Here is a 24,131-nt window from a genome sequence, read left to right as displayed (position 1 = left end):
TGTCTAACCACTCTGTGGGAGCCAGAACTCTTAATGGTTGGTAGGGGTTCAAAAACTTATTTCACTCAATGAAATGCAAATCAGTTGCTATCTTTTATTTAAGGTTATTTTTTCGATTTTCCTTTTGATGTGCTATCTGCCACTGTTAAAATAAACCTACCATTGAAATTATACTGTTCTGAGACTTTTCATTTCTTTGTCATTGGACAAACTTACAAAATCAGTGAGGGGTCAAATAATTATTCCCTCCACTGTATTCAATAAACCTTTTGGTCAATGAAAATAAAAAGTCTATGTACAGGTTCCAAGAATATTTACCTATATATTCACCTATCTCCTCCACATGGTAAATAACGCATATTTGCTAACTTTTTACCCTAAAGCTCTGGTCATGTGACCTGTGGCTAGCTTTTCTAAGCCGTTGTACTCAAGGGCTATGAGTTTCAGACTGCAGAATTCTCTCCTTTTCTTTAGATTTCTATTGTGTGGTATGTTTCTCTCCCCCAGCCTGCTGGGTCGGTCCAACTGTGTGGGTGTAACTGGGTGGATCAGACAAAGTGGAAGCAAGCTCATGTCTCTTCACAAATGGTTTATGGTAAAATCATACACAAGGAAATAAGATAAAACAATATGCACTCTTGCCAACTCTTTACACCAACGGCTCAGAGCATCATTGCTAGCCACAGGCAGAGATGGAATGAGATGCACTGGGGCCCTAGGCAAAGTAGTACATGGGAGCCCCCTGTGGTATTTTTGGTAAGCTGAAGTGAAGAGGTGTCAAAGAAGGTGGCAAGTGGGCCCCAAGCACCTGCCTAGGTTTCCTGGTGGATAACCCGGCTCTTGCCACAGAAGATCGCTATCATGTACATTCATATGGATACAGATAGTAACATGATAACAAGTCTGATCATGTGACCAGTACACACACTCTGCAATCCGTAACACAGAACCCCATGGAATGATGGGCGTTACCTTGGATTTACTCAGAGCCTTGTTGTATCTCTTCCTCTTCCAGACTGCAGCAACGGCCGCTATCAGCTGCACTCCCAAGTGTCCTGTCAGTGGATTCAGAAATTCCAGGACTTTCTGTTTCAGAGTCTGTAAAAAAACAAACAAAAAACACAGCTGCATGAATAAACTGGTGATACGTCAGTGCCACACACACCCATGGTTCCAGGGAGGAGTTTGAAGTGTTCCTGCACCAATCAGCAATGGGCATAGCAGGGGTGTAACAATAGACCCTGCAAGGGATGCAGCCACAGGGAGTCCCAGAAGCCACCGTGGGCCCCATGGGGGAAGAAGTTTCTTTTCTCTGTCCTGAGAGACTGACAACTGAGGTCACAGAGAGAAAAAACGTTCTGCTCTCTATACAATTGTTCTAATGACTGCATCTGCTCAGCCACTGATAAGGAATCAGAAATCAATACAAAGTTGCAGCAGACAATGATTTGTAGACAGTCCCTATTCAGTGTTCAGCAGGGTGTTGTGTACAGCGCCCTGCCCCAGCCTCTCCACCCCCTTCCAGTGCTGTGTACTGTAGTGATGCTGGAGAAGGCTGCGGAGCCAGTTCCGCTGCCATCGAAGGTGGACAGAGTGAGTGTAATAAGCTGAGGCTGGGAGCACACTCATCTGTCTGTTTCTGTGTGAAAACATGCCAATTTATCACAGAAGCTAATGCAAATGATAGAGAAAATGTCTGCAGAGCTTCACTGCTGTCTGTTTTAATCAGTATGTGGAAAACACATTCAAGTGTGCACTAGCCAAATGAATAGCATTGGTTCTCAGTTTACCTGTGCAGATGGGTGGGTAGTGCCCCATCCAAAGTTTCGCTGGGGGGCCCAGTTAAGTCTAGTTAAGCCCCTGGGGCATAGTGCTTAGTGTGGGGGAGGGGAAGGCCAGGAGAAGCAGAGCGTGCTTCTCCTAGCATCTTCCAGTCCATTCCAGTTCCTATGCCTGGGGAGGGAGGGGCACTCCATACACTTTGTAATTAAAATAATAAAGCAGAGATAACAGGCCGTTTAGTTGCACAGAATACTCAGCATCTTGGAAAGCATGCGGTTTGCAGTAACTGGATCGGTATCCTCAGACAGCTGCATCACATGATGAGCTGGAGTCACCCTGCAACCAGCTCAGGGGGGACATAAGTATCATGCTAGGATAGTCATTTATGCACAGTGCACCACATCCTAACAGAACTTTAGTGCATAAAGGTGCCCATACACTGGCACTAGGCTCGACCATCAGATAGTTCCCTTTATGATCAAATCTGATCAGAGCGGGATCTATTGCTGCCGGTGTGCTGCACACACATTTCCAGCAGATTTTAGCATGGAATGTATTGGAAATCTGTGCAGCCCACTCCGCCCCCCCTGGTCCCCCATGTAATGCGTTCTCTCCGGGCGCGTGCTGACATGTCCGCTGGCGCGCTCCTACCATGGCCGGCTATACGTTGGGGCAAGAGGGGGAAGCACCCCCACAAATAAATACTTTGCTCCCTCAAAGGGAATCAGCCCGGCCACCGGCTGCCTCCGCCTGTTTCTGGAACGCAGAGCCAGCGAGGAGAGGATACGGCACGTCAGCTGGGGGAGGTGCACAGTGATTATGTGGCTGCTCAGTCACATGACCGCTCGGCTGTATTCAACTGGTCCTCCGGCTCCTCCTCTTGGCGTATGACGTCATACCCTTGACTCGGAGAGAGCTTAGCTGCCACGCCAGCCCGCCATTGTGACACTGCTGTGCTGAGTGCTGCTAACTGCTCTCTATTGTGTAGTAGTCGTGTGTTGTTTTGACCCTGACTGTGCGCTGCGTGCACCTGTCACTGTGCAGTGTACACTGCACTAGATTCTTTCTCCTAATCTCCTCTCCTCCACTCTGTTACACAAACTGTGGTGTTGTTGTAGTAAAGGAGCATATACACGTCTGATTTTATGCCCGATTGTCATTCAAACAAACAGTCGTTCAGACTCCTTGTATACATAGACGACAAAACGTTTGAAGTGCTAATTACAGCTCATTTCCATGTCGTTTGACTGGCCAATGGACTTGATAGAACAATGGACTAGATCAAATAACTTGTTGTTTGAAAGTCTATTAGTATCAAACTAATAGACTTTCAAACAACAAGTTGTTTGTACTCATGTACGGACCTAACTGTTGTTTGCACGACATTAGTCCACGGATCGGCCAAGCGGATCAGTCAAAACTGCTGCTATCAGTCTAACAATCGTTCGTACACACGCCAAACTGTTGTTCAAACGACCAGTTGCAACGACAAGTCGTTCAGAAATATCAGACGTGTGAATGTACCTGATTGCTTGCCACCACTGCTTGAGCTGCCGCTTGTCTGCCACTCTGCCAGTGCCTGCCAGGCAGGCAGGCAGGCAGTCAGATAGATAGGTCAGACAGGGGCCAGGGCCACTGCCTGTCCCAGACAGAGTCTTAGTCTGCTGCAGTGCTGCTGCAACGTGCAGCTGACAAATCCTGCAATTATCTGAAGTGTGCAGAACTTCCTATTTGCTCTAAAAAATAGGCAAGAGCATATTAACCTTTAAAGAAAAATATCTCTGTGTAGCAGCTGATGAATCCTGCAATTATCTGAAGTGTGCAGAACGTCCTCTTTGCTGTAAAAATACGCAACAGCATATTAACCTTTAAAGAAAAATATTTCTGTGTTGCAACTGGCAAGTTACTTCTGCAATGCATCCATTTTTCAGAGCTTATAATAAGTGTAGTGCTGCTCCTATCTGTACTACTACTACTAACAACAGTAGTAGCAATGATACTGCTGCTAGTGCCTCAGAGACAGCTGCTGCTGCTGCTGCTACTACTACTACTACAGCATCAGCCAGCACTGTTTCTCCTGTTCCTCCAGCCACATGTGCTGTCCTAAAGCAGCCTGCTCAGCTTCAACTGATACCCAGTGATTTAAATAGCAATGCACCATCTCAGCCAGTAGTAGGTAGCTACCCAAAGCATTTGGTACAACATTAAGATGTGGAATGCATTGCCACAGGAAGTCGTTATGACAAACTCTATACCTGCATTTAAAGGGGGCTTAGATGCTTTCCTTGCGTTGAAAGACATCCATGGCTACTATTACTAGGAATGCCCAATGATGTTGATCCAGGGATTTTATCTGATTGCCATCTGGAGTCGGGAAGGAATTTTTTTCCCTTTTGGGGCTAATTTGACCATGCCTTGTAAGGGTTTTTTCGCCTTCCTCTGGATCAACAGGGATATGTAAGGGAGCAGGCTGGTGTTGTATTTTGTTCTCTGGTTGAACTCGATGGACGTATGTCTTTTTTCAACCAAAATAACTGTATAACTATGTAAGATCATTTAATCCTGTCTGGTACCGCACACGACCATGGCTAGAATACTCTGTTGAGCGATATGCCTTCTTTTGTTTCCCTTGTTGTAAATATAGCACCGTTGTTAATGAGAGGCATGTTGTTTTTACTTTAACTGGTTTTAACAACTGGAAAGCAGCCCTTGATTGAGACAAGGGGCTACAGAGGCATGTGTCCAGCCACAATCATGTGCTTGCTTCAAGTGTATGGGCTCAGCACAAAAGCAGAGAGCCAAAGGGGGAACTGTAGACTCCCTGTTGGTTGGTAAAACACAACTTGAAAAAATCATTACTATGTCAAGAGTGTAGGCAGTGCTGTTAGGTTTCTCTGTGTGAATGAGTTGGGGCTCTGTGGGACTGCAGAAACCTTGAGGCCGGATGAAGCAGGTAATGATGCCATTGCTTCAGGTCGCTTTCTGAAATGAATGGCGTATACCTTAGAGAAGGACGAGAAGCTAGCAAGCATTGCTAATGGTATCCCAAAGAATGCTAAGTACACCTCTAAGGATATCCAAAGTGACAATATTCAAAAACTGGCAGACATGGGGCTTGATTCACTAAGACAAATAGCATGCCTTATCAAAGTTAGCATGCCTTATCAGAGTAGCATAGCGAGCGCTACGAACTTGCATGGGCTCAGGGCAAGACGTGTGGAGCTCTTGTCATTGCTAATTAGCAGGCATAAGTTCGCTATGGTACTCTGATAAGGAGCGTTAACTTTGATAAGGCATGCTAACTTTGATAAGGCATGCTAACTTTGATAAGGCATGCTATTTGTCTTAGTGAATCAAGCCCATGGTGCTTAAAGGTCTGGAAAAATATGAAAATGCTGATTCTGTAGGGTTCTGCCTCAAAAGTGATGGGACCAGGGACAGGTGCAATGTGGAAAATGTGTCTGTGATGATTCGATTTGTCAGTAATTCTATGCCGGAGGAGTATCTTATTGGGTTGCTTGACTTGCATCAACTTGATGCAGTGTACATCACCGCTGAGATATGGGCACATCTTTCTGATGCTGGCTACAGTGCCGACAACATACTTAGCCAGTGTTATGATGGGACTTCTGTGATGAGTGGGGTACAATCTCTGCTCCAAAACAAGCTACTGTATTTAGATATGTTCCATATATCCACTGCTATAACCACCAACTGCACCTAGTAGTTGTGCATGCCATGCAGAGTGAACCATGTGCAAAAAGATTTTTTTGACCCCTCTAGTTCACCGTACAAGTTTGTTTCAGCACCACCACGTGTCTGAGACATATGATGCACCTCATCTTAAAAGGCTGCTTGAAATTCGATGGACAAGACACTATGAGGTGACCAGGTGCATTGTTGAAAATCAAGACCATATTCTCAGTATCCTATCAGAGACGACAGAGGATGATGATGCTGCAGTTGACTTGTGTACTGAGGCGTCGGGTCAGCTATGTCATATTAGGAGGCATCACTTCTTTGAGACTGGAGAGTTTCTAGTGCAGGTGTTTGGTGTCTTGAAACCAGCAAATGCAATTCTACAGTCTCAGTCTGTGGATATGTGCAGTGCTTCTGAGGTTATTGGTGCAGCATTGGAGTCCCTAAAAAACATTCATAAAGATGAGCATTGGGCAGAGTTACCTGAGGCGGCCGCTGGAGATGATTCTCATCTTCCAAAGAGAAGGAGAACAATGAGCAAACACCTCGGTCAAAGTGTTGTGCTCTCAACTGTGTGCCATAGAGATTCTGATAATCCTACCCTTAATCCCCATCAGTCTCTGAAAAGATCTCTGCTCAACATCCTTGACAGGGCCATTTCTGAAATGACACGGTTTTCACAGAGAAATGTTGACCTGATGAAAGCCATATCTTGTCTTACACCCAAATGTAGCGCATTTTAAGATTCAACTCAGTTGCAGCCTCTGACTATGCTGGCTGGCACAGTGGCAGACAACAATGCAAATCTGAAAAAGGAAATCCTTGCGGCAAAAGAAATGCTGCTCAAAAAAATTCCAAATGAAGCAGACCTGTCCTCTGTGTGTAAATACCTGCAGGAGTACAAGGAAGCCTTTTCTGAATTACATAAATTGTATGTAACAGCCCTGGTTAATGGAGTGTCTTCAGCAGCCTGTGAGAGTTCCTTCTCCACATTGTCACCGGTTCTAACCCCCTATCGTTGCACCATGTCACACAAAAGAAATCAGAATTTGGTGATCTTGGCCCATGAGACGTTCATAACAAATAAAGCAAGAAGTTTTAAATCAGAATGATACCATTTATTGGCTAACAAAAAAGAAGAATAAGAATAAGCAAGCTTTCGACTTTGCAGCCTTCGTCGGGCTTAAATCCTGTTTGTACCATCAGCCTGCAAACAGACAGCTATATACATGCAGCATCAAAAGGGGATACACAGATTTTTTTCAAGCATAAATACATGTCATTAAGATGCCTTAAAGTGGATCCGAGGTGAACTTTTACTCATTGCATAATTGTGTTCCTTTCCTATGGTTTATAGAGCATTCCTCAAGCCAAATACTTTTTTGTTTTTGTTTTAATACTCTAATTCCCTATAAACTAAATAAACCACGCCCACAGGTTTTCAGAGAGACTAGGCAGTAGCAAGGGCTCATGGGAGCTCAGTCAGGGCAGGGGGAAGAGGAGGTGTTACTAGCCATTGGTTTCACAGGCAGAGGGGAGGAGGGAGGAGGGGAGATTAGGTTTTTTTCACAGTCTGAGAGCTGATGGTGCAGATAAGCCTGCCTCTGTGTAATGTTTACTAACAACATGGCTGCTGTCATTGTATCACAGGAAGAAATAATCATTTTCTATTAAATCTGTTTGCAGCTAGATTTGCTGTGTAAACTATCTAAACTTTAGATAAGATATATAGACACGTTTCTTGTTATAGTTAAGGTAGCCATACACTGGTCGATTTGCCATCAGATTCGACCAACAGATAGATCCCTCTCTGATCGAATCTGATCAGAGAGGGATCGTATGGCTGGCTTTACTGCAAACAGATTGTGAATGATTTCAGCCTGAAACCGTTCACAATCTGTTCTGGTGGTAGTGGTGCTGCCGCCGCTCCCCCCCGCCCGCATGCCCGCATACATTACCTGCTCCGCCGGCGCACTCCAGTCCCCCGGTCACCGCTGCTCCGTCTCCGCTCTGGTCTCCAGGTCCAGCATGCTTTACTTCTTCCTGCCCGGCAGGAAGTTTAAACAGTAGAGCGCCCTCTACTGTTTAAACTTCCTGCCGGGCAGGAGGAACTGAAGCATGCCGGAGACCAGCGCAAACACGGAGTAGCGGTGACCGGGGGTAGTCGCGCCAGCGGAGCAGGTAATGTATTGCCGCTCTATTGCGTCAGTCGCCGGGCACTCGAACGCCGGTAGCGACGCGCTCCCTACCCGCGGGCGATCGACGGTCATTTTCCGCACGGATCGATCGACAGGATCGGACGAAATGGATCGAAATTCGGCGTGTAGCGCGAACGATTGGCAGCAGATTCGATCCCAGTGATCGAATCTGCTGTCGAAACGGCGGCAAATCGGGCCAGTGTATGGCCAGCTTTAGTTTTTCATCTCGGATCCACTAAGTGAAACAGAACATCTAAATGGGGTGGGAGGTTGTTAGCTGAGATAAGAATCCTTGTTTACACCATGCTATTAGGAGTTGGATTGTCACTGAGGCATTGTAAATTCTGAGTTCACAAGTTAACCACTTGCCGACCAGGGGTGCCTTGCACAGATCAGTATTATGCCAGGGCGATCAGACTTCCCCCCTTTTTTCCCCACTAGGGGGATGTCCTGCTGGGGGGGTCTGATCGCCGCCGGCTCTCTGCGCTTTGCGGGGGGGGGGGCTCTTCAAAGCCCCCCTCCGCATCGCTTTCTGTGCTCCCTCCCTCTCCCTCCCTACCTCTTCCTTCCTGGGCTGCGCAGGACGGATATCTGTCCTGCGCATTGAAGGATAGGCTTCAGCCTATCATATGCCGGCGATCCCCGGCCAATCAGAGGCTGGGGATCGCTGATCTGCCTTACGGTGCTGCTGCGCAGCAGCGCCGTATGATGTAAACAGCGGGAATTTCTTCCCCGCGTGTTTACATTTTGCCGGCAAGCCGCGATCGGCGGCTCTCCGGCTGTTCACGGAGACACCCTCCGTGAACGGACATGGAAAGGTCACTCGAACGAGCGGCCGTTTCCATGGAAACCCGCAGACGACCAGTTTACGCCAATCGGCGTTAGCTGGTCATCAAGAGGTTAAGCTATAAAGGCTGAGAAATAGTTTTGGCATTAAATATACTCAGCCTCATACCAATATTACCAATATACATAACAAATAACTTAGACATGGATGAATTTGTGGAAGTTTTTGCAAAGGGAAATAGGAGACTACTGTTGTAGAGTGGAATGGAGAGAAGAGAGCAGTTCAGTTACTTTAAAGGGACTCCGAGCAGTGCAGAAACTATGGAAAGAGGCATATCATCTTAAAGCTCTCTTTCTCCTCTTTCCAATGATATATAAACCGCCACCCTACGCCTTTTAGTTTTCATTATTTTCGCGATTGAAATTGCAGCGACCGCGATTTCGATCGCAAAAATAGAGAAAACTAAAAGGCGTAGGGCGACGATTTAGGTGTCGCCAGAAAGAGGAGAAAGAGAGCTTTAAAATGATATCCATCTTTCCATAGTTATATTGTATTACACAGGGGGACTTTTTCTCAGTCAGCAGCTGCATTCAGCAGAAAAAGTCGCCCTGTGTAATACAATATAACTATGGAAAGATGGATATCATTTTAAAGCTCTCTTTCTCCTCTTTCTGGCGACACCTAAATCGTCGCCCTACGCCTTTTAGTTTTCTCTATTTTCGCGATCGAAATCGCAGCCGCTGCAATTGCAATCGCGAAAATAATGAAAACTAAAAGGCTTAGGGTGGTGGTTTATAGATCATTGGAAAGAGGAGAAAGAGAGATGCATCTTTCCATAGTTTTTGCACTGCTCGGAGTCCCTCTAACTACTTTATCCACCACTACAGTACATCTACATCCTCTGTGACATCATCTAAGAATGTTATATTGTACTGTTTTGAAATAAGATGTACCAAAATCAAGGTCTGTCATGGAATTGAAAGACACACAAAATGTATTGTTTTTAAATAATGAGATGTTCCTTCCTCAAGGTTACAGATAATTACATTTTAACTGAGTGAATGAGATAAATAATATATTTGAATCATTTCTTATATAAGGACAGTTATAATACAAGCGTCCAGGAGCTCCACTATAAGGCTCAAAATAAAAGAATTGGTGTGCCAAGGTCCTCACCCCGGTACCTGGGGGCCACAGCAATATGTATTCCAAAAAGGACCGGCACCACACTCAGTATCTGTAGCTCTTCAAGATTTAATAGCAGCAGGCATGATAACAACATTCCTTTTTGGAATACATAAGGACAGTTATATAATTACCTTTGTATTAAGAATAATATGAAAGGGAACCTGAAGTGAGAGGGATATGGAAGCTGCACTCAGGTGACGGTCACATGCCTCTGTTTTTCACCGTAATGGAATAATTATTATTCTTATTTATTTATATAGTGCCGGCATCTTCTGCAGCGCTGTACAGAGTATATTGTCTTGTCACTAACTGTCCCTCAGAGGGGCTCACAATCTAATCCCTACTATAGTCATATCTATACACATCTGTGTATGTATCATGTAGTGCATGTATCATAGTCTAGGGACAATTTTAGGGGGAAGCCAACTAACGTATCTGCATGTTTTTTGGGTGTGGGAGGAAACCGGAGTGCCCGGAGGAAACCCATGCAGACACGGGAAGAACATGCAAACTCCCTGCAGATGTTCACTTGGCTGGAATTTGAACTGGGGACCCAGCGCTGCAAGGCGAGAGCGCTGACCACTACGCCAACAATAAACTTGGTTGGTTCCTGCAGACCCGCTCCTGCGTGCACCCTCCTTTGGGTGTATGAACAGTATTGGCCGTGCTGCAAAGCCCAGAACCAGCAGCTAGCTTGTTGAAGGTGTGCGATCCTTTGCAATTTTACGTCTAACTACCGACGTCAGTTTTTAACTGATAATGCAAATGTAAACAAGATAAAGATTTGCATCATGGGAAAATTCCAGAAAGGAAGCCATCTTGGGGAATTAAAGCAAACCTGAAGTGAGAGGGATACGGAGGCCGCCATATTTATTTACTTTTAAACAATACCGGTTGCCTGGCTATCCTGCTGATCTGTGTGGCTAAAGTAGTGTCTGAGTCACACCAGAAGCAAGCATGCAGCTAATCTTGTAAGATCTGACAATAATGTCAGACACACCTGATCTGCTGCATGCTTGTTCAGGGTCTGTGGGTAACAGTATTAGAGGCAGAGGATTAGCAGGACTGCCAGGCAACTGGTATTGCTTAAAATGAAATAAATATGGCAACCTCCATATTCTTCTCACTTTAAATAGAGAGACGGCGATGTCTATAGCACACACATACCGAGCTACAAGCCTGAAACTCTTCTGAAGCACATTTAGGCTCATTGTGCATTACGGAGTGAGCTGAAATGTCCCAGCTGTGGTAAAGAGGACCAGAACTCAGAACCTCCTCTCTGCTCAAAAAGATAGCTGCTCATGATCTGACTCAAGTGTGAACCTAGACTAACACTGTCTTGAAAGCGGACCTGAACTCAGAACCTCCTCTCTGCTCTAAAAGATACGCAACAGCATAATGACCTTTACCCTTTACTCTTTGCAGTCTACATGCTCCCACTGGGCAAAATAATCCAGAACTATGGTTTAGGATACCATTGTTATGCAGATGACACACAACTGTATCTGTCCTTCAAGCCTGGCACCCAAGACCCATCAGCATCCATAAATGCGTGTCTAGTGGATTTACAAAATTGGATGAACACCAGCTGGCTGAGGCTGAACTCTGACAAAACAGAGGTGTTGGTGGTAGGTGGTGCACACATGATGGATAAAGTTCAAACCGCTCACCACCTCAAACTAGCAATTGGGGGAGATACTGTACAGTATAAAGACTCTGTGCGAAACCTTGGGGTGATCCTGGATGGAAATCTAAAACTCAGACAGCAGGTATCAGCTGTCGTCAAGTCTTCCTTCTTCCATCTAAGAAATATAGCGAAAATAAAACACCTAATCCCAGCTGAAGACCTACCTGCCCTGGTTCACGCATTTGTATCCTCCCGCCTAGACTACTGCAACGCCCTGTTAATCGGATCTACAGATAAGGTTGTGCGCCCCTTACAGCTAGTACAGAATGCTGCAGCCAGACTCCTAGCCAATGCCCCCCGCAGCTCACACATCACCCCAGTACTGCAAACTCTTCACTGGTTGCCAGTAAAATGGAGAATCAATTTTAAGATCTGCCTGCTGACATTCAAGGCTCTACACCACATGGGACCCAAATACATAGCGGATCTATTGGAACTTTATGCCCCTCCACGCACCCTCCGCTCTGCCAACAAGATGAAGCTGGTTATTCCCAGGATACACTTAACATTTGGTGCTCGGGCCTTTTCCTATGCAGCCCCTACTCTATGGAACTCACTTCCACAATCAGTACGAGAGGCTCCTTCTCTGGACAGCTTTAAAAAAAGGCTAAAAACTCACCTCTTTTCCCTAGCCTTTGAGACTGCATAATGCAGGGTCACAGCGCTTTGAGTCCCCAGGGAGAAAAGCGCTATATAAATATTATTGTTATTGTTGTTGTTACCCTACACCTGATACAAATCCTGCAATAAATCTGCACTGCTTTTACTTCCTGATTCATGGAAGCAGACATATTGTTAACATCCTGTGCTTTCAAATGAGCTTATCTGCCATCTCTGCCATGGCAGTCATGTGACACAGGGGAGAAATCAAATTACAACTTGTGATTAGACACACATGAGGGATTTAAACAGGCTAAACTCTGTACAAGAGTTCAGGTCCACTTTAAAGATAACTCTCATCTGCTTATCTAATGACTCATACGAATGGCATACAAATGTTATTCCCACTGAAAGCCCAAGCTAAAAAAACCCCCAAAAAACTCAATGAGGGCCCGTTTCCACTATCGCGAATTCGCATAGCCAATACAAGTGGATGGGGCTGTTTTCACTTGTCAGGATTCCTTTGCCTTTTTCTGTGCAGAAAAAATCTGCACGGCAGAGCCATCAGAATTCGCATACCACATACCGCTATGTGATTCGCATACAATGTATTTAATAGGTTATTCGCATGCGGTATTGGTATGCGAATTTTCATACGAATTCGCATACGATTTCACATGGAATCAATGGAAAAGCACACAGGCACTGCCATAGTTAAATTCGCATACATCGTCATCCATGCCAAATCATATGCGAATTCGCATGAAAATTTGCATAAACCCGCATGCGAAATTTGCATCCGCATGTGAATTTTTACCGCAACGATTCCCCCTGCACAAGTGGAAACGGGCCCTCAATTTTTTGGGTATAGCAACCAGCATTCTAACTTTAAAGAGGAGCTGTCAGCCATAATATCTCAGAAAAAAACACATATATAAGTAGATAAATACTTGCTCTACTTACATAACACATGTATTGTACTGGCCACATTTTGATCTTAGTGATTTTTCTCTAGCAGTGGTTCTCAACCTTTTCAGCACATGTACCACTTTGTGGGTCATCCCTAAGCAAATGTACCCCCTACCGATTAAGGCGGTGCGCGAAGCGGTGAAAAAAGTGGGTGTGGCCATGACATGATGTGGGTGGAGCCAAATACTAGCAAAATACAGGTGCACTAGTCACGCAGTATAACAGCACACACAATGAAAATCTATAGGCCTGAGCAAGGAAAAAGATTGAAAAAAAAAAAGAACAGTTTTTTTTCCACCACCACCAGCCTACCTATCCACTTAATAATAACACCCCTCCTTCTCCTAATAATAGCTTTTATAAAAGCTTTTAGGATTAGTAATTCTGATACAGTGATGCACAGTGAGAGCTCCCTCTCACACGTCCAACCACATGCAGCAACAGTCTGCAAATGGCGCTGGATGGAAGAGCCTCTGCCACCTCCTTTGCCTTCCCTTCCCCTCCCCTTCCCGTGGCCTGCTCCTCTATTCCTGGCTACAGGAAAATGGTGGCCGGAGCAGATCTATTCCTCCTTGCTCAACCATCCCCCCCCCCCCCCCTCAGAAAAACTCATGCACACTTGCTGCAGTTAAATGGCCAACCCCCCCCCCCCCCTCCCCCACGTAGCACTGCAGCACAGTTTAGAATTGAATAATAGCAGGCAGCTGTTACATCTCCCCATAGCGCCGCTATGCCTCATTCACAGGCACTCGTGCGGGAGATGTGTAGTAGCCTAGCTCTCTGATTGGCCCAAATGCTGTCTGTCACAGCAGCGGCTCTGATTGACCGCGATGGTGGTGCGGGCGGGTGCAGGCGCTGCTGTGACAGGCAGCATTTGGGCCAATCAGAGAGCTAGGCTACTACACATATCCCACACGAGCGCCTGTGAATAGGGCATAGCGGTGCTACGGGGGAGATTTAACAGCTGCCTGCTATTCAATTGTAAACTGCGATGCAGCGGTTCTCCGCGGCCCCTGGGGGACCCCCTGACAGGTACTGATGTACCTCCAGGGGTCCGCGGACCCCAGGTTGAGAATCACTGTTCTATAGTAAATAAAGAGAAAATCCTTTTTAGGATTCTCTATTTTAACTGTGTCTATCTTAAAGCCAATCCTGATGTAATTTCCTCCCTTACTCTGTCTGATTGTGTATGCATTGCCCGCTCTCCACTATAGAAAAAGGTGTGGGAGGGTAAAACAGGAGAGAAAGAGGCTTCAGCCAATCAGGCTGCATTAGTTAAGTCTGAGGGGAAAAAAGAGAAGCAAAAAAGGACAACCCAGCATGCCCTGCAACTTCTTTTGTGTGTACCAAATAAGAGTCAGGTAAACTGGGGAATGAACATTTATCAACAAGAATAGTAATAGTGATTTTAACTTTTGGATTGCCTGGTTAGCATCCTTATTACTTGTTTACCAGATAAAAATAAAGAGTTTATTTTTGATTTTATGCCCGACAGTGACTCTTTTAGCACTGTGCCCCTGACTAACATTCTGCTGGAATGGTAGCGTTATCTATAAAACATAGTGGAATCCTTACCTTGGTGCTTTTGAAATAGACAGATGAGGAAGCTTTGATGGTCCCCAGGAGGTCGGAGGGCCTCCGCTCCCGCTCCTGCTTAGTGATCACGCTCCAGAGGAGGGAGAGGCTATTCACAATACGCGGGAGTTCCTCCAGGAGGGCGTTGCGAGCGTTCTTCAGATTGGCCGGGTCAGAGCCTGAAGACTTAGAACAAGAAACAGCAGGAAATGAATGCTGATATTGATTAAGTGGGATAAAACTCTGATATAACATTCAATAAAAATGTGTTTTTTTTTACTTTTTATTACCCAAACAGTTAGCATATTTGTGTTTATGCACAAGTACGGTAATATTGTCCATTTACAAATTACCAGTTCCCAAAGTATAGTTTCTCTGCTTTGAAAGCTGCCATTGCTTTTTATTGCATAGCTGCTATATTTATATATTAAAATCTAGTAGTGTTCATTTCTCCCCTCTCTCTGCCTCTCAGCTCAGTGCAGTTCTGTTTCAGCATGCTGCTGGCTGTATACTAACTGTAGCAACAGGTGAATGGAAACAAAATATAATGTTATCACCTCTTAGGATGCAGCCAGAAGCAGCAAGGAGCTTTCCACTGAAGAACAAAGTGCTGTGTTTAACTGAATGCTACATTTTTTTTTTTGTGGTAGTAGATTTGAATAATCTTTTAGAACAAAGAGGAAATGCTGAGTTTCGTACCACTTTAAAGGACAACTATCACAAAAAATTGTAAAACTTAAAATACATTTCTCCCAGAGTAAAATGCACTATAAATTACATTTTTCCTATGTTGCTGTCAATTACAGTAGGTATTACAAATCTGACAGATCTGTCAGGCTTTGGACTTGTCCATCTCCTTGTGGGGAATTTCCAGTTATTTTTAGTTATTTCTTTACCTACAAATGCACTAAGGCCCGTTTCACATCAGCATTTTTTTTGGAACGTAAGCGGAACGTATACTGTACAAACGGAACAGATGTAAATGGATCCAATGTTAACCTATGGATCCATTCACATGCGTCCATTGGTACGGGTACGTTCCGGCCCCCGGATCCAAAAAAATGCCGCAGGCCCTAATTTTCCGGACCGTTCTGCTTAGCGTAACGGATCCAGAAAAAAATACTGCAGCATTGGGGGCAATGGGAAACGGAACGTTTCTTCACACTAGTGAAGAAACAAACCGTTCCACGGGGGATGGGGGCATGAGCCGACGCGATCCTGAGCGAAGGGAGGGTGAGGGTGCAGCAGCCGAGCAGGCGGGTGGGCTAGGGAGGCTAAATATATACCTAATCTTGTGCAACAGCCGGTGGTAGAGGCTTCCGTCTTCTTCCGCGTCATGTGACTACATGACGCGTCATGTGACTAGTCACATGATGCGCTGTGTGGTCACAGCGGAAGAAGAGGAAGCCTCTACCGCCGGCTGCTGCAGAAGATAAGGTTTGTATTTGCTGAGTGAAAACGGATCCGATCAATCATTGATCAGATCCGTTTTCACAATGTGAATTGGGCCACAGACTGAGCCATCCGGATCGGGTAAAGCGGACACCGGATCCGTTTTAGCCCAAAACGCAGATGTGAACCGGGCCTTAGTGAACAGCGGTTGCTCAGTCCAACTACCAAAAAAGCGCGCAAACAATTGAGGCATCTTTGTGCCGTTCTGCACAGCTTTGAACCAATTTATAAATTTTGTTTCTGCTATTAATCGATCATTTGACGTTTTGAAGCCATCCTTCAGGGCAGTGACGTATGAATGGACACAGGCACACTATTAATGATACCAAATCTGGACTCCCAGTTGCTACACACTTTCGGTCCAACGGACACAGCATGGATGATCTTTGTGTCACTGCCCTGAAGGGTGGCTTCAAAACGTCAAATGATCGATTAATAGCAAAAACAAAATTTATAAATTGGTTCAAAGCTGTGCAGAACGGTTTGAATAAGGACAACAACTTTTTATATTGGTATGAGACTGATGATATTTGAACTTTCTCAGCCATTATAGCTGAACTTGTGAACTAAGAATTTACGATACGTCTGGGTCAATCCTAATCCCAGGTCTGTGAGCAGGGAGTAAACAAGGATCCTTATCTTAGCTAACAACCTTTAACCCCATGTAGATGGTCTGTTTGAATTAAGGCATCTTAATGATATGTATTTATGCTTGAAAAAATATCTGTTCTCCCTTTTGATGTTGCATGTATAAAGCTGTCTGTACCACCAGTTTGCAAACTAACAGGATATAAGCCAGACAAAGGCTGCAAGGCCGAAAGCTTGCTTATTTTTATTCATTTTTAGTTAGCCAATAAATGGTATCATCCTGATTTAAAACTTCTTGCTTTTACTGATGGCTAACACCGTACAATACCCTACTGCTACTACTTTTTTAAATCTGTGACAGCAACATTGTTACAAGGACAGCAGAGCATGTCCACATCTGGGCTGTATGCTGATAAGGTTTGGCTACACTTCTTATTATGTCTATTTCTGTTAAAAGCTGAATGAGCAGAGACAGCAGATAGTTACCCTCTTTGCCTGAGTGGGATGATCCAGAAGGCAGAAGTGGCCAATGGTGGTGAGGCCCTCCAGCAGGGTGAGCGGGTAATCAGGTGAAATGTTCTCTCTCTTGCACGCCGTGCTGCTGGCACAAATAAGCAAAGGATGAACTCATCACATTGGTTACATTCACAGAAGAATATAAAAATACAATGACACACTTGGGTTTCCTCTGGGCACTCTGGTTTCCTCTCACATCCCAAAAACATACAGATAAGTTAATTGGCTTCCCCCTAAATCGGCCCTAGACTACAATACATACACTACACTATACATACATAGACATAGGACTACGGTAGGGATTAGATTGTGAGCCCCTCTGAGGGACAGTCAAGACCATATACTCTGTACAGCGCTGTGGAAGGTGTCAGCACTATAATCATAAGCAAATACTGGATACACCATCATAAACAAATATTGGAATTATCATGCTCATTTACAACTGCTGCTGTGACCTGTTGCTCTGTTCCTGTGATTCTAGGCTTGGGAGGGATTAGGGGCAGGCTGGGAGCACACTAGGCAGTGCATTTTCTGCACTGTGCATTTAATTCTGCAGCATTTTGTATGTGTTTTTCAATATTTTCCCAATATCAATGGAATAAAATACAGTATGATATTTAAAAACAAAAAATAAGCACCAACGCATGTAAATACGTAGTCATCTGCATCGCCATTGAGATACATTTGCTCAGCAGATCGGTCAAAACCAGCCTTATCAGACTGCCGACCGACTGTACACACACGGAAACTGTCGCTAGAACGGCGCCCCGCGGGCGGGTCTGCCGGCCTGTCGTTTGAATAAATAAGGCGTGTGTATGCGCCTTAAGGGTTTCTTATTAAGCCTTACTAGGGTCTTTCAACTTAATCAGCATGTACTGACAGGTATGAACCAACATGGTCCCGACTTTTGAGTGTATTAAGTTATAAGGATGCTAATCCTGCATTTAAAACTTTCAAAACTTTTTCTACTGTTATGATTTGGAGTTAGTTATCACATAATTAAGGAGCACTGGCCCTTTAGTAGTCAGTGCCAAACAGTTGCATGCTGGGAGTTCTTTTTATCTATAATATATTCCTCCTCTTCCCTTTATTTCCCTGCCAGCTGCTTATCTGAAACACGAACTCCTGCTAACTTGTGTTTACGAGCAAGGCTGAGGTGACTCAGCGATTGGAGGAGAAAAGAAAAAAGTAAAGGGCAGAAATGACATCAGATTTTAGCCTAAACTGTGGGCAAAAGACATGGCCCCCACCAGGAACAGAATTCTCTTAATTTACTATATAACATTAACTGAAATCAAAACGTGGACAGTACAATACATGTGTTATGTAAGTAGATCAAGTATTTATCTACTTATATATGTGTTTTTTTCCCTGGCAAAGTATGGCTAATCCTACTACTTTAAGGTAATGTCTCCTTATTTGGCTAAGCTAATTAATAAAATATTTTCTTTGATATAATTAATTGTTGTGGATGCTTGCATTATTCAGGTCCCTAGACTTATTACATTGATGCTAGATAGGGGAATTTTCTCTTTTTTGCTACATATATGTAAAATGGCTGCAGTCCTGATTACTTGCAAAGTAGAGATGACAGTGACACTTGAAAGAATACCAAATGTAATGTTTATCAGTAACAAAAAAAATTAAAAGAATGATATATAAGAAATCCTTTTGAACTTACCTCATTTTTAAGGACTCATTTTCATACTGCTTGACTAGCTCATCTAAGTTCTTACAAATCTGAGCAACAAAGGGTGCTACAGTTAAGCCCAGAGACTTGCCAAAGAAAGGCAAAGAGGAAGTGACCAGAGCCACCCAAGGTGGGTGCATTCCATAGCCATACTCCGGACGCAGCGCCCTCACCACAGCAGAGACAAACAAGCCCTGGGAGGTGATAGCGTGTGATTGCACATACTGCATAGCATTAATAGACTGCTGGAAGTTGACTCCCCGATTCCATTCCTTAGAAAGGTCTACTGCTGAGTCCTGGTCTTCATGTAGTTGCCGTAGATGGTGCTCTAGAACAATCAAAATCTGGAGCAGTTTCAGGAGCTCAATCTGAAGAGGATGCTCGCTCCATATCTGGTCTTGACCAAAATTAATCACACTTTCTTCAAACAAACCTTCATCTCCTAAGTCTTGGTTTCCACCAAGTGATACCAGTTCATATTTCTTTTGACTTGTGTACATGGAAGCAGACAACGACAACAGGACAAATTCTTGAACCTTACACCTTTCAAGCAAATTGTGGATGAAGTCAACATTTTTACTCTCAGAGTTCTTGGCTACAGAAGCCAACTGAGACATCACCCTGATCAGAACTTCCACACTCTTCACTTGGACATCTCGATTGCCGAGGACATCCCTGTGGCTGACTTTGAGGTAACAAGGGTAATAGGAGCGTAAGAAACTCAAGCAGAGGTATGTCAAGAGCTCAATCAATAAAGAATGAGGACACATAGATGGAGATTGAGTCTGAAGCTTCCCATAAAAGCTTTGTCCAACCAGAGCCTCTTGATGGCGTGCAAGAAGATTATAAATTAAGTTGAGGTGGGCAGTAGAGCTGGTGTCCATACTAGTACTGGCTACAGCTTCAATAAACTCCTTAGGGTTTGTTTTTAGAACAGCTTCCAAGACAGAGAAGGCATATAACACTCTCTTGGAATCGTAGGGTTGTAAGTAGAGGAGTATATGTTTGAACAAGGCTTCAATCATCTCTTCCTTCTCTTTCTGCTGCTTGAGAAGTTTTGTGCTTCTGATGGCCTGTAGCTCTAATTCAGCTTCGTCATCACTAGAGAGTGATTCTGAGGTCTGGGTGACATCAGATTCGGTACGTACCAAATTTAGTAATGCGTTAGGCCTGCCTGCATCCACACAACACATATTTGGCTGACCAGAAGCCCTAGAAGAACCTTGGCCTTCAATATTGTCATTGCATGGCTGATCATTACTGATGTCCCCTGAGCTAGGTGTAAATGATGATGAGTTCTCAGTGACGCTTTGCCCAACACTGGTATCTGCAGACTCTGTGTGTTCACTGTCCTCCTGATCATTGTCTCTACAAAACGGAGGCTCCCCATTGTCCGAAGCAAGGTGTTCAGCCCATTCATTCTTCATCTTCTCAGGATCCTTCTCAACTTCAGCCCAGATCGCCTCCCTGTCAACTGTGTTGAACTGAGGAAAACTTTCTTCATTATTACTCTCAGGAAACTCGTGACCTCCTAAGTTGTCCTTCAGAGAAGGTCTTGATCTTCTGCACCAGTAGCTGATTTCTTCTACAGACAAAAACAAAAAGATACATTTTTGAATTAATATATTGGGGAACGATTTTGACCAGACGTTACTGGACATTTGTTTTTGCTCTTAAATAGCTAAAAACCAATGAAGTGCTGCCTTCAGTATAATTTTGCCTTCTTAAAACAAAAGTTATGTGCAATAATTCTGTTTTAAAGCACGCCTGAAGTGATAGGGATATGGAGGCTGTCAGATTGATTTCCTTTTAAACAATGCAGAGTACCTGGCTGTTCTTCTGAACAAGCATGTAGATCAGATGTTTGACTTTCGCTGTATGTTTGTTTCAGGTGTGTGATTCAGACACAACTGACGCCAGTGTTGAATGATCAACGGGATGCCAGGCAACTGGTATTGTTTAAAAGGAAATACATAAGGCAGCCTCCATATCCCTCTCGGGTCAGTTGTCCTTTAAGTTAGCAAATGTAGTTTCCCATGATGCTTCAATCCTAAATATGCAAATCATGTCTTTATGCCTCTGAAAGTCAGGAACACACCCAGAACCACTGGTGTATAGTAAGCCTATATATTATACATTTTATAGATGCACGTCAGTCCTGTTTTGGACTTTCTGGTTTCATGGACTGATATGGCTCTATACAATAGGGCTTGGACCAGTACAAAGTCCGAAACAGGCTGTATGTATGTTGGATTGTTATAGCTCTGTAAAATGAATAAGCTTTAGGCTCACTATACACCAGTGGTTTTGCATGTGAGCCTGGCTTTAGGGGCATAAAGAGAAGATTTGCATATTTGGGAGTGATGCATCATGGAAAACCACATATGTGTTAGTGCATTTAGGGGCCTGTCCTTTTGGAACAAGTTGGGTGAAAGAAAACTGATCAGATAAACAATTGTTTCTATCATCCTACTCCCACAAACAACTTTTTTCAGCAGCCCAAAATTTGTAAAAACTTAAAAAGCAAATTTAAAATGTTATGGTCTCAATGACTTAGACTTTCAAGTGTCCCAAAGCTAAAATATATGAACTACTGACCTTTTTTATCTATTCCCTACACTCAGAAGCTGTTCCCTTCCAGGAAAGAGTTTTAGGGCCCGTTTTCACTAGTGCAGAATTCAGCACGAATCTGCAGTGTTTCCCCATAGGGGGTGGGTAAATTCTGCCTATCTTTTACATGAGCTCACTATCCAGATCGCACTGTGGACAATTTCTGCAGCATGCAGCTGACTCACTATACTCGTGCATAGCACAGCTTAGCAATTCGGGCAGTGGCGGCGCAGCAGAAGGGGAGCCGCAGTCGAATCGGAAACGGCCAAGGCTCTTAGTGGAAATAAGCCCTTATAGTTGTAATTCCTTATAAATGTGGGTTACTCTATTTGTACTATCTCCAAACTGGAGAGACACTGGAGAGAAACTGTCACTTACTTAAAAAGAAAAGGAACACAGCCTAATTATTACAGCACAGCAGGGATTTCCTGGTGTTGGATACATGTGCTTGAGCAACCGACCAAAAAAGCACCCCCTGTCCATGCAGCATAAAATACTCACCGAGCCCCCAACGCCGTCTTCTAAACTTCCTGTAGATACTAGTGGTTTTCCGACGTCCCCGTATATGGCTCCCGGCGTGTCACCTGACCTCTGTCAAGTCAAATGACACGCCGGGAGCCGTGCACGGACACAGGAAAGCCACTAGGAGCTACAGGGAGGTTAGAAGACTGCGCCGGAGGCTCGATAAGTATTTTATTCCCTGCAAATACCCCTCCCCCCACCACAAAAAAACCAACACCCCTCAGGCATGCCAGTTTGGTTCTGAATATCGGGGACTTTGCTGTATATACTTGGCGCAGTAAATATACTCATCTATCTCATCCTGTCACGTCATCTCAGGTACACTTTCAGAACAAAGAAAGCTAATCACTGAAGCCTGGTATGAAGTAATTATAAAACAGCAGCATGAGTGATGTATTCACAGGTTTGATTTATTTCACAGGCTTTGGAAACGTGTTCATGTTAACTACAAGCAAAGGCAGCAGATCTCTGTATGAAATACCTGAGGAGTTCTTCTGCTTGATGCAGTGGATGGACGTCCTCTGGGTTTTGGGATGCAGCAGCAGCAGTAAGACGGGCTCCAGAATCCGGGCTACGTCATTTAAGGAGAGGGCGCGGACCAGCCAGCCCTGGGCGGCCGCACCAATAGCTCCATCAGTGCAGTTCAGGCTGTCCAGGACAACAAACAGAGACCTACGGACAGGAAAATAATACAGTAAACATACTAGCAGAGGTGTAACTAGAGGGGAGCATCGCCTGCGATTGCAGTGGGGCCCAGAGGTGTGGGGGACCCAAACTACTAACCTTCCCTTCCTCTGTTACAGGGGACTATCCTTCAGAACAGGTGCTTATGTGGCCACACATGTTATGGGGTGAAAAGCATGATAGCCACACTTGTTTTATGGCCCTTGTGAGATGGGCCCCAAGGCCGTGAATGGCACCATGGTGAAGCAAGAAAGGGGTGTGAGCATTGTGGGGGGAGGGGGGGCATCAAAGTTTCACTGGTAGGCCCCATGAATTGTAGTCACACCCCTGCATACTAGTAGCCACCCCTTATCAATCAGAAGGCATCATTTACTCATAATCTTACACAGAATCAGTCAATACTAAGGCTGGGCGCACACTTGTCTGTGCAGAACCGCATGCTTTTTAAGGCGTGTACATTTCTGCATTTTTCTCTGTGTTTGCAGATTTGTGTTTTTATGAGTCTTTAGATTTTCACCTTCTGTGTTTTCCCACAATAACAAAGACTGGATGCTCCTAGTACAATACAAGCAACTACCATAGCTCAAATTAGGGGCACAGCAAACCAATAGCAGCTGCTATGGGGCTTTACAGCATGAGGGTGGAGGGTGATGATGGGCCCAGTGTGTCAGATCAAATGATGGATTCATATTTCAGTCACCTGTCAAAGGACCTGTTGTGAGACGTGACCCGGCTGCCTTGTATTTCTCTTGTCAGATGCCAGATTACGGAGAATCGGAATAGGGCCTCCAGTCTCATCACCTGCAGTGGGAGGGGCGAGAGAGAAGAGCACACACAGCATCAGGTATCAGCCTTCCCATATTCAGTCACCTCGTAAGCCGACATGTCCACCTCCTGTGCTCCTGAATGTTCGAGTAGCATTGTACAGCGGTTCCAAGTTCAAAACACAATTCAAAACACAACATCTTGTGTGTGAGTTTGTTAAGAAGGTGCAGTTTCCTTCTAAAACTGGAGGAGATAAGTAGGATTCTCAGAACTAGTGCAATCTGTGAGAGAATCCTCTGAGTGAGGTAAGATGTACTGTGGCAGCTTTAACACAGAAAAACTCACAATAGTATTTTCATTGGAAAACAGCAGCAGTCAGAGCACTTCTTAAGGTGGCGGCCATACTTCTCTTAACTTGACGTCCGACTGATCATCCAATTCAATAATTATTATCGAATCGGATGAAAATCGGTGCCCCAAAGACCATACCCGGTTGGCGTTGCGACCTATTTCATGCCGAAATTAATCTCATCTATTGTCTGCTTGATCTTCATTAGATTAATTCGATTTCCTGATGTAGACAGCAGTGTCATGACGTGTATCCCCCCCCCCCCCCCCCCCCCCCCGCACGCGGCTTGCCAAATATTGTTCCAACATGCCCATTCACCCTTTCAATCAGTACATTTCCTAATACTGATCAAAGAGGATTGCTCGGGCATGTTGGGAACAGACAGCTGTGAGATTTGTTCAAAGTAATTGAACAGGCCAGAAAAATTAATATGTGTATAGCCAGATCTAGCCATGGCAAACAAGACATGA

At 44.6% G+C, this 24,131-nt stretch overlaps 1 protein-coding gene across 3 annotated transcripts in view; it reads right to left on the bottom strand.

Moving 5' to 3' along the window:
• DOP1B (DOP1 leucine zipper like protein B) overlaps positions 1-24,131 on the bottom strand; it is a 232,104-nt gene that overhangs the window by 42,616 nt on the left and 165,357 nt on the right. For 2 of the 3 annotated variants that reach the window (XM_068270459.1, XM_068270461.1), the window contains 6 exons: positions 23,248-23,348; positions 22,345-22,535; positions 18,723-20,316; positions 17,012-17,126; positions 14,486-14,671; positions 973-1,098 (listed from right to left, as the gene is read on the bottom strand). In XM_068270459.1, the coding sequence (XP_068126560.1) occupies positions 973-1,098; positions 14,486-14,671; positions 17,012-17,126; positions 18,723-20,316; positions 22,345-22,535; positions 23,248-23,348 (2,313 nt within the window). The remainder of the gene's footprint in view (positions 1-972; positions 1,099-14,485; positions 14,672-17,011; positions 17,127-18,722; positions 20,317-22,344; positions 22,536-23,247; positions 23,349-24,131) is intronic. The other variant, XM_068270460.1, reaches the window with a different exon arrangement.

The sequence above is a fragment of the Hyperolius riggenbachi genome, chromosome 2, assembly GCF_040937935.1.
Source record: "Hyperolius riggenbachi isolate aHypRig1 chromosome 2, aHypRig1.pri, whole genome shotgun sequence".
NCBI lineage: Eukaryota > Metazoa > Chordata > Amphibia > Anura > Hyperoliidae > Hyperolius > Hyperolius riggenbachi.
Note: the sequence above shows the minus strand (reverse complement) of the source record. Positions and strands in the feature narration are given on the sequence as shown.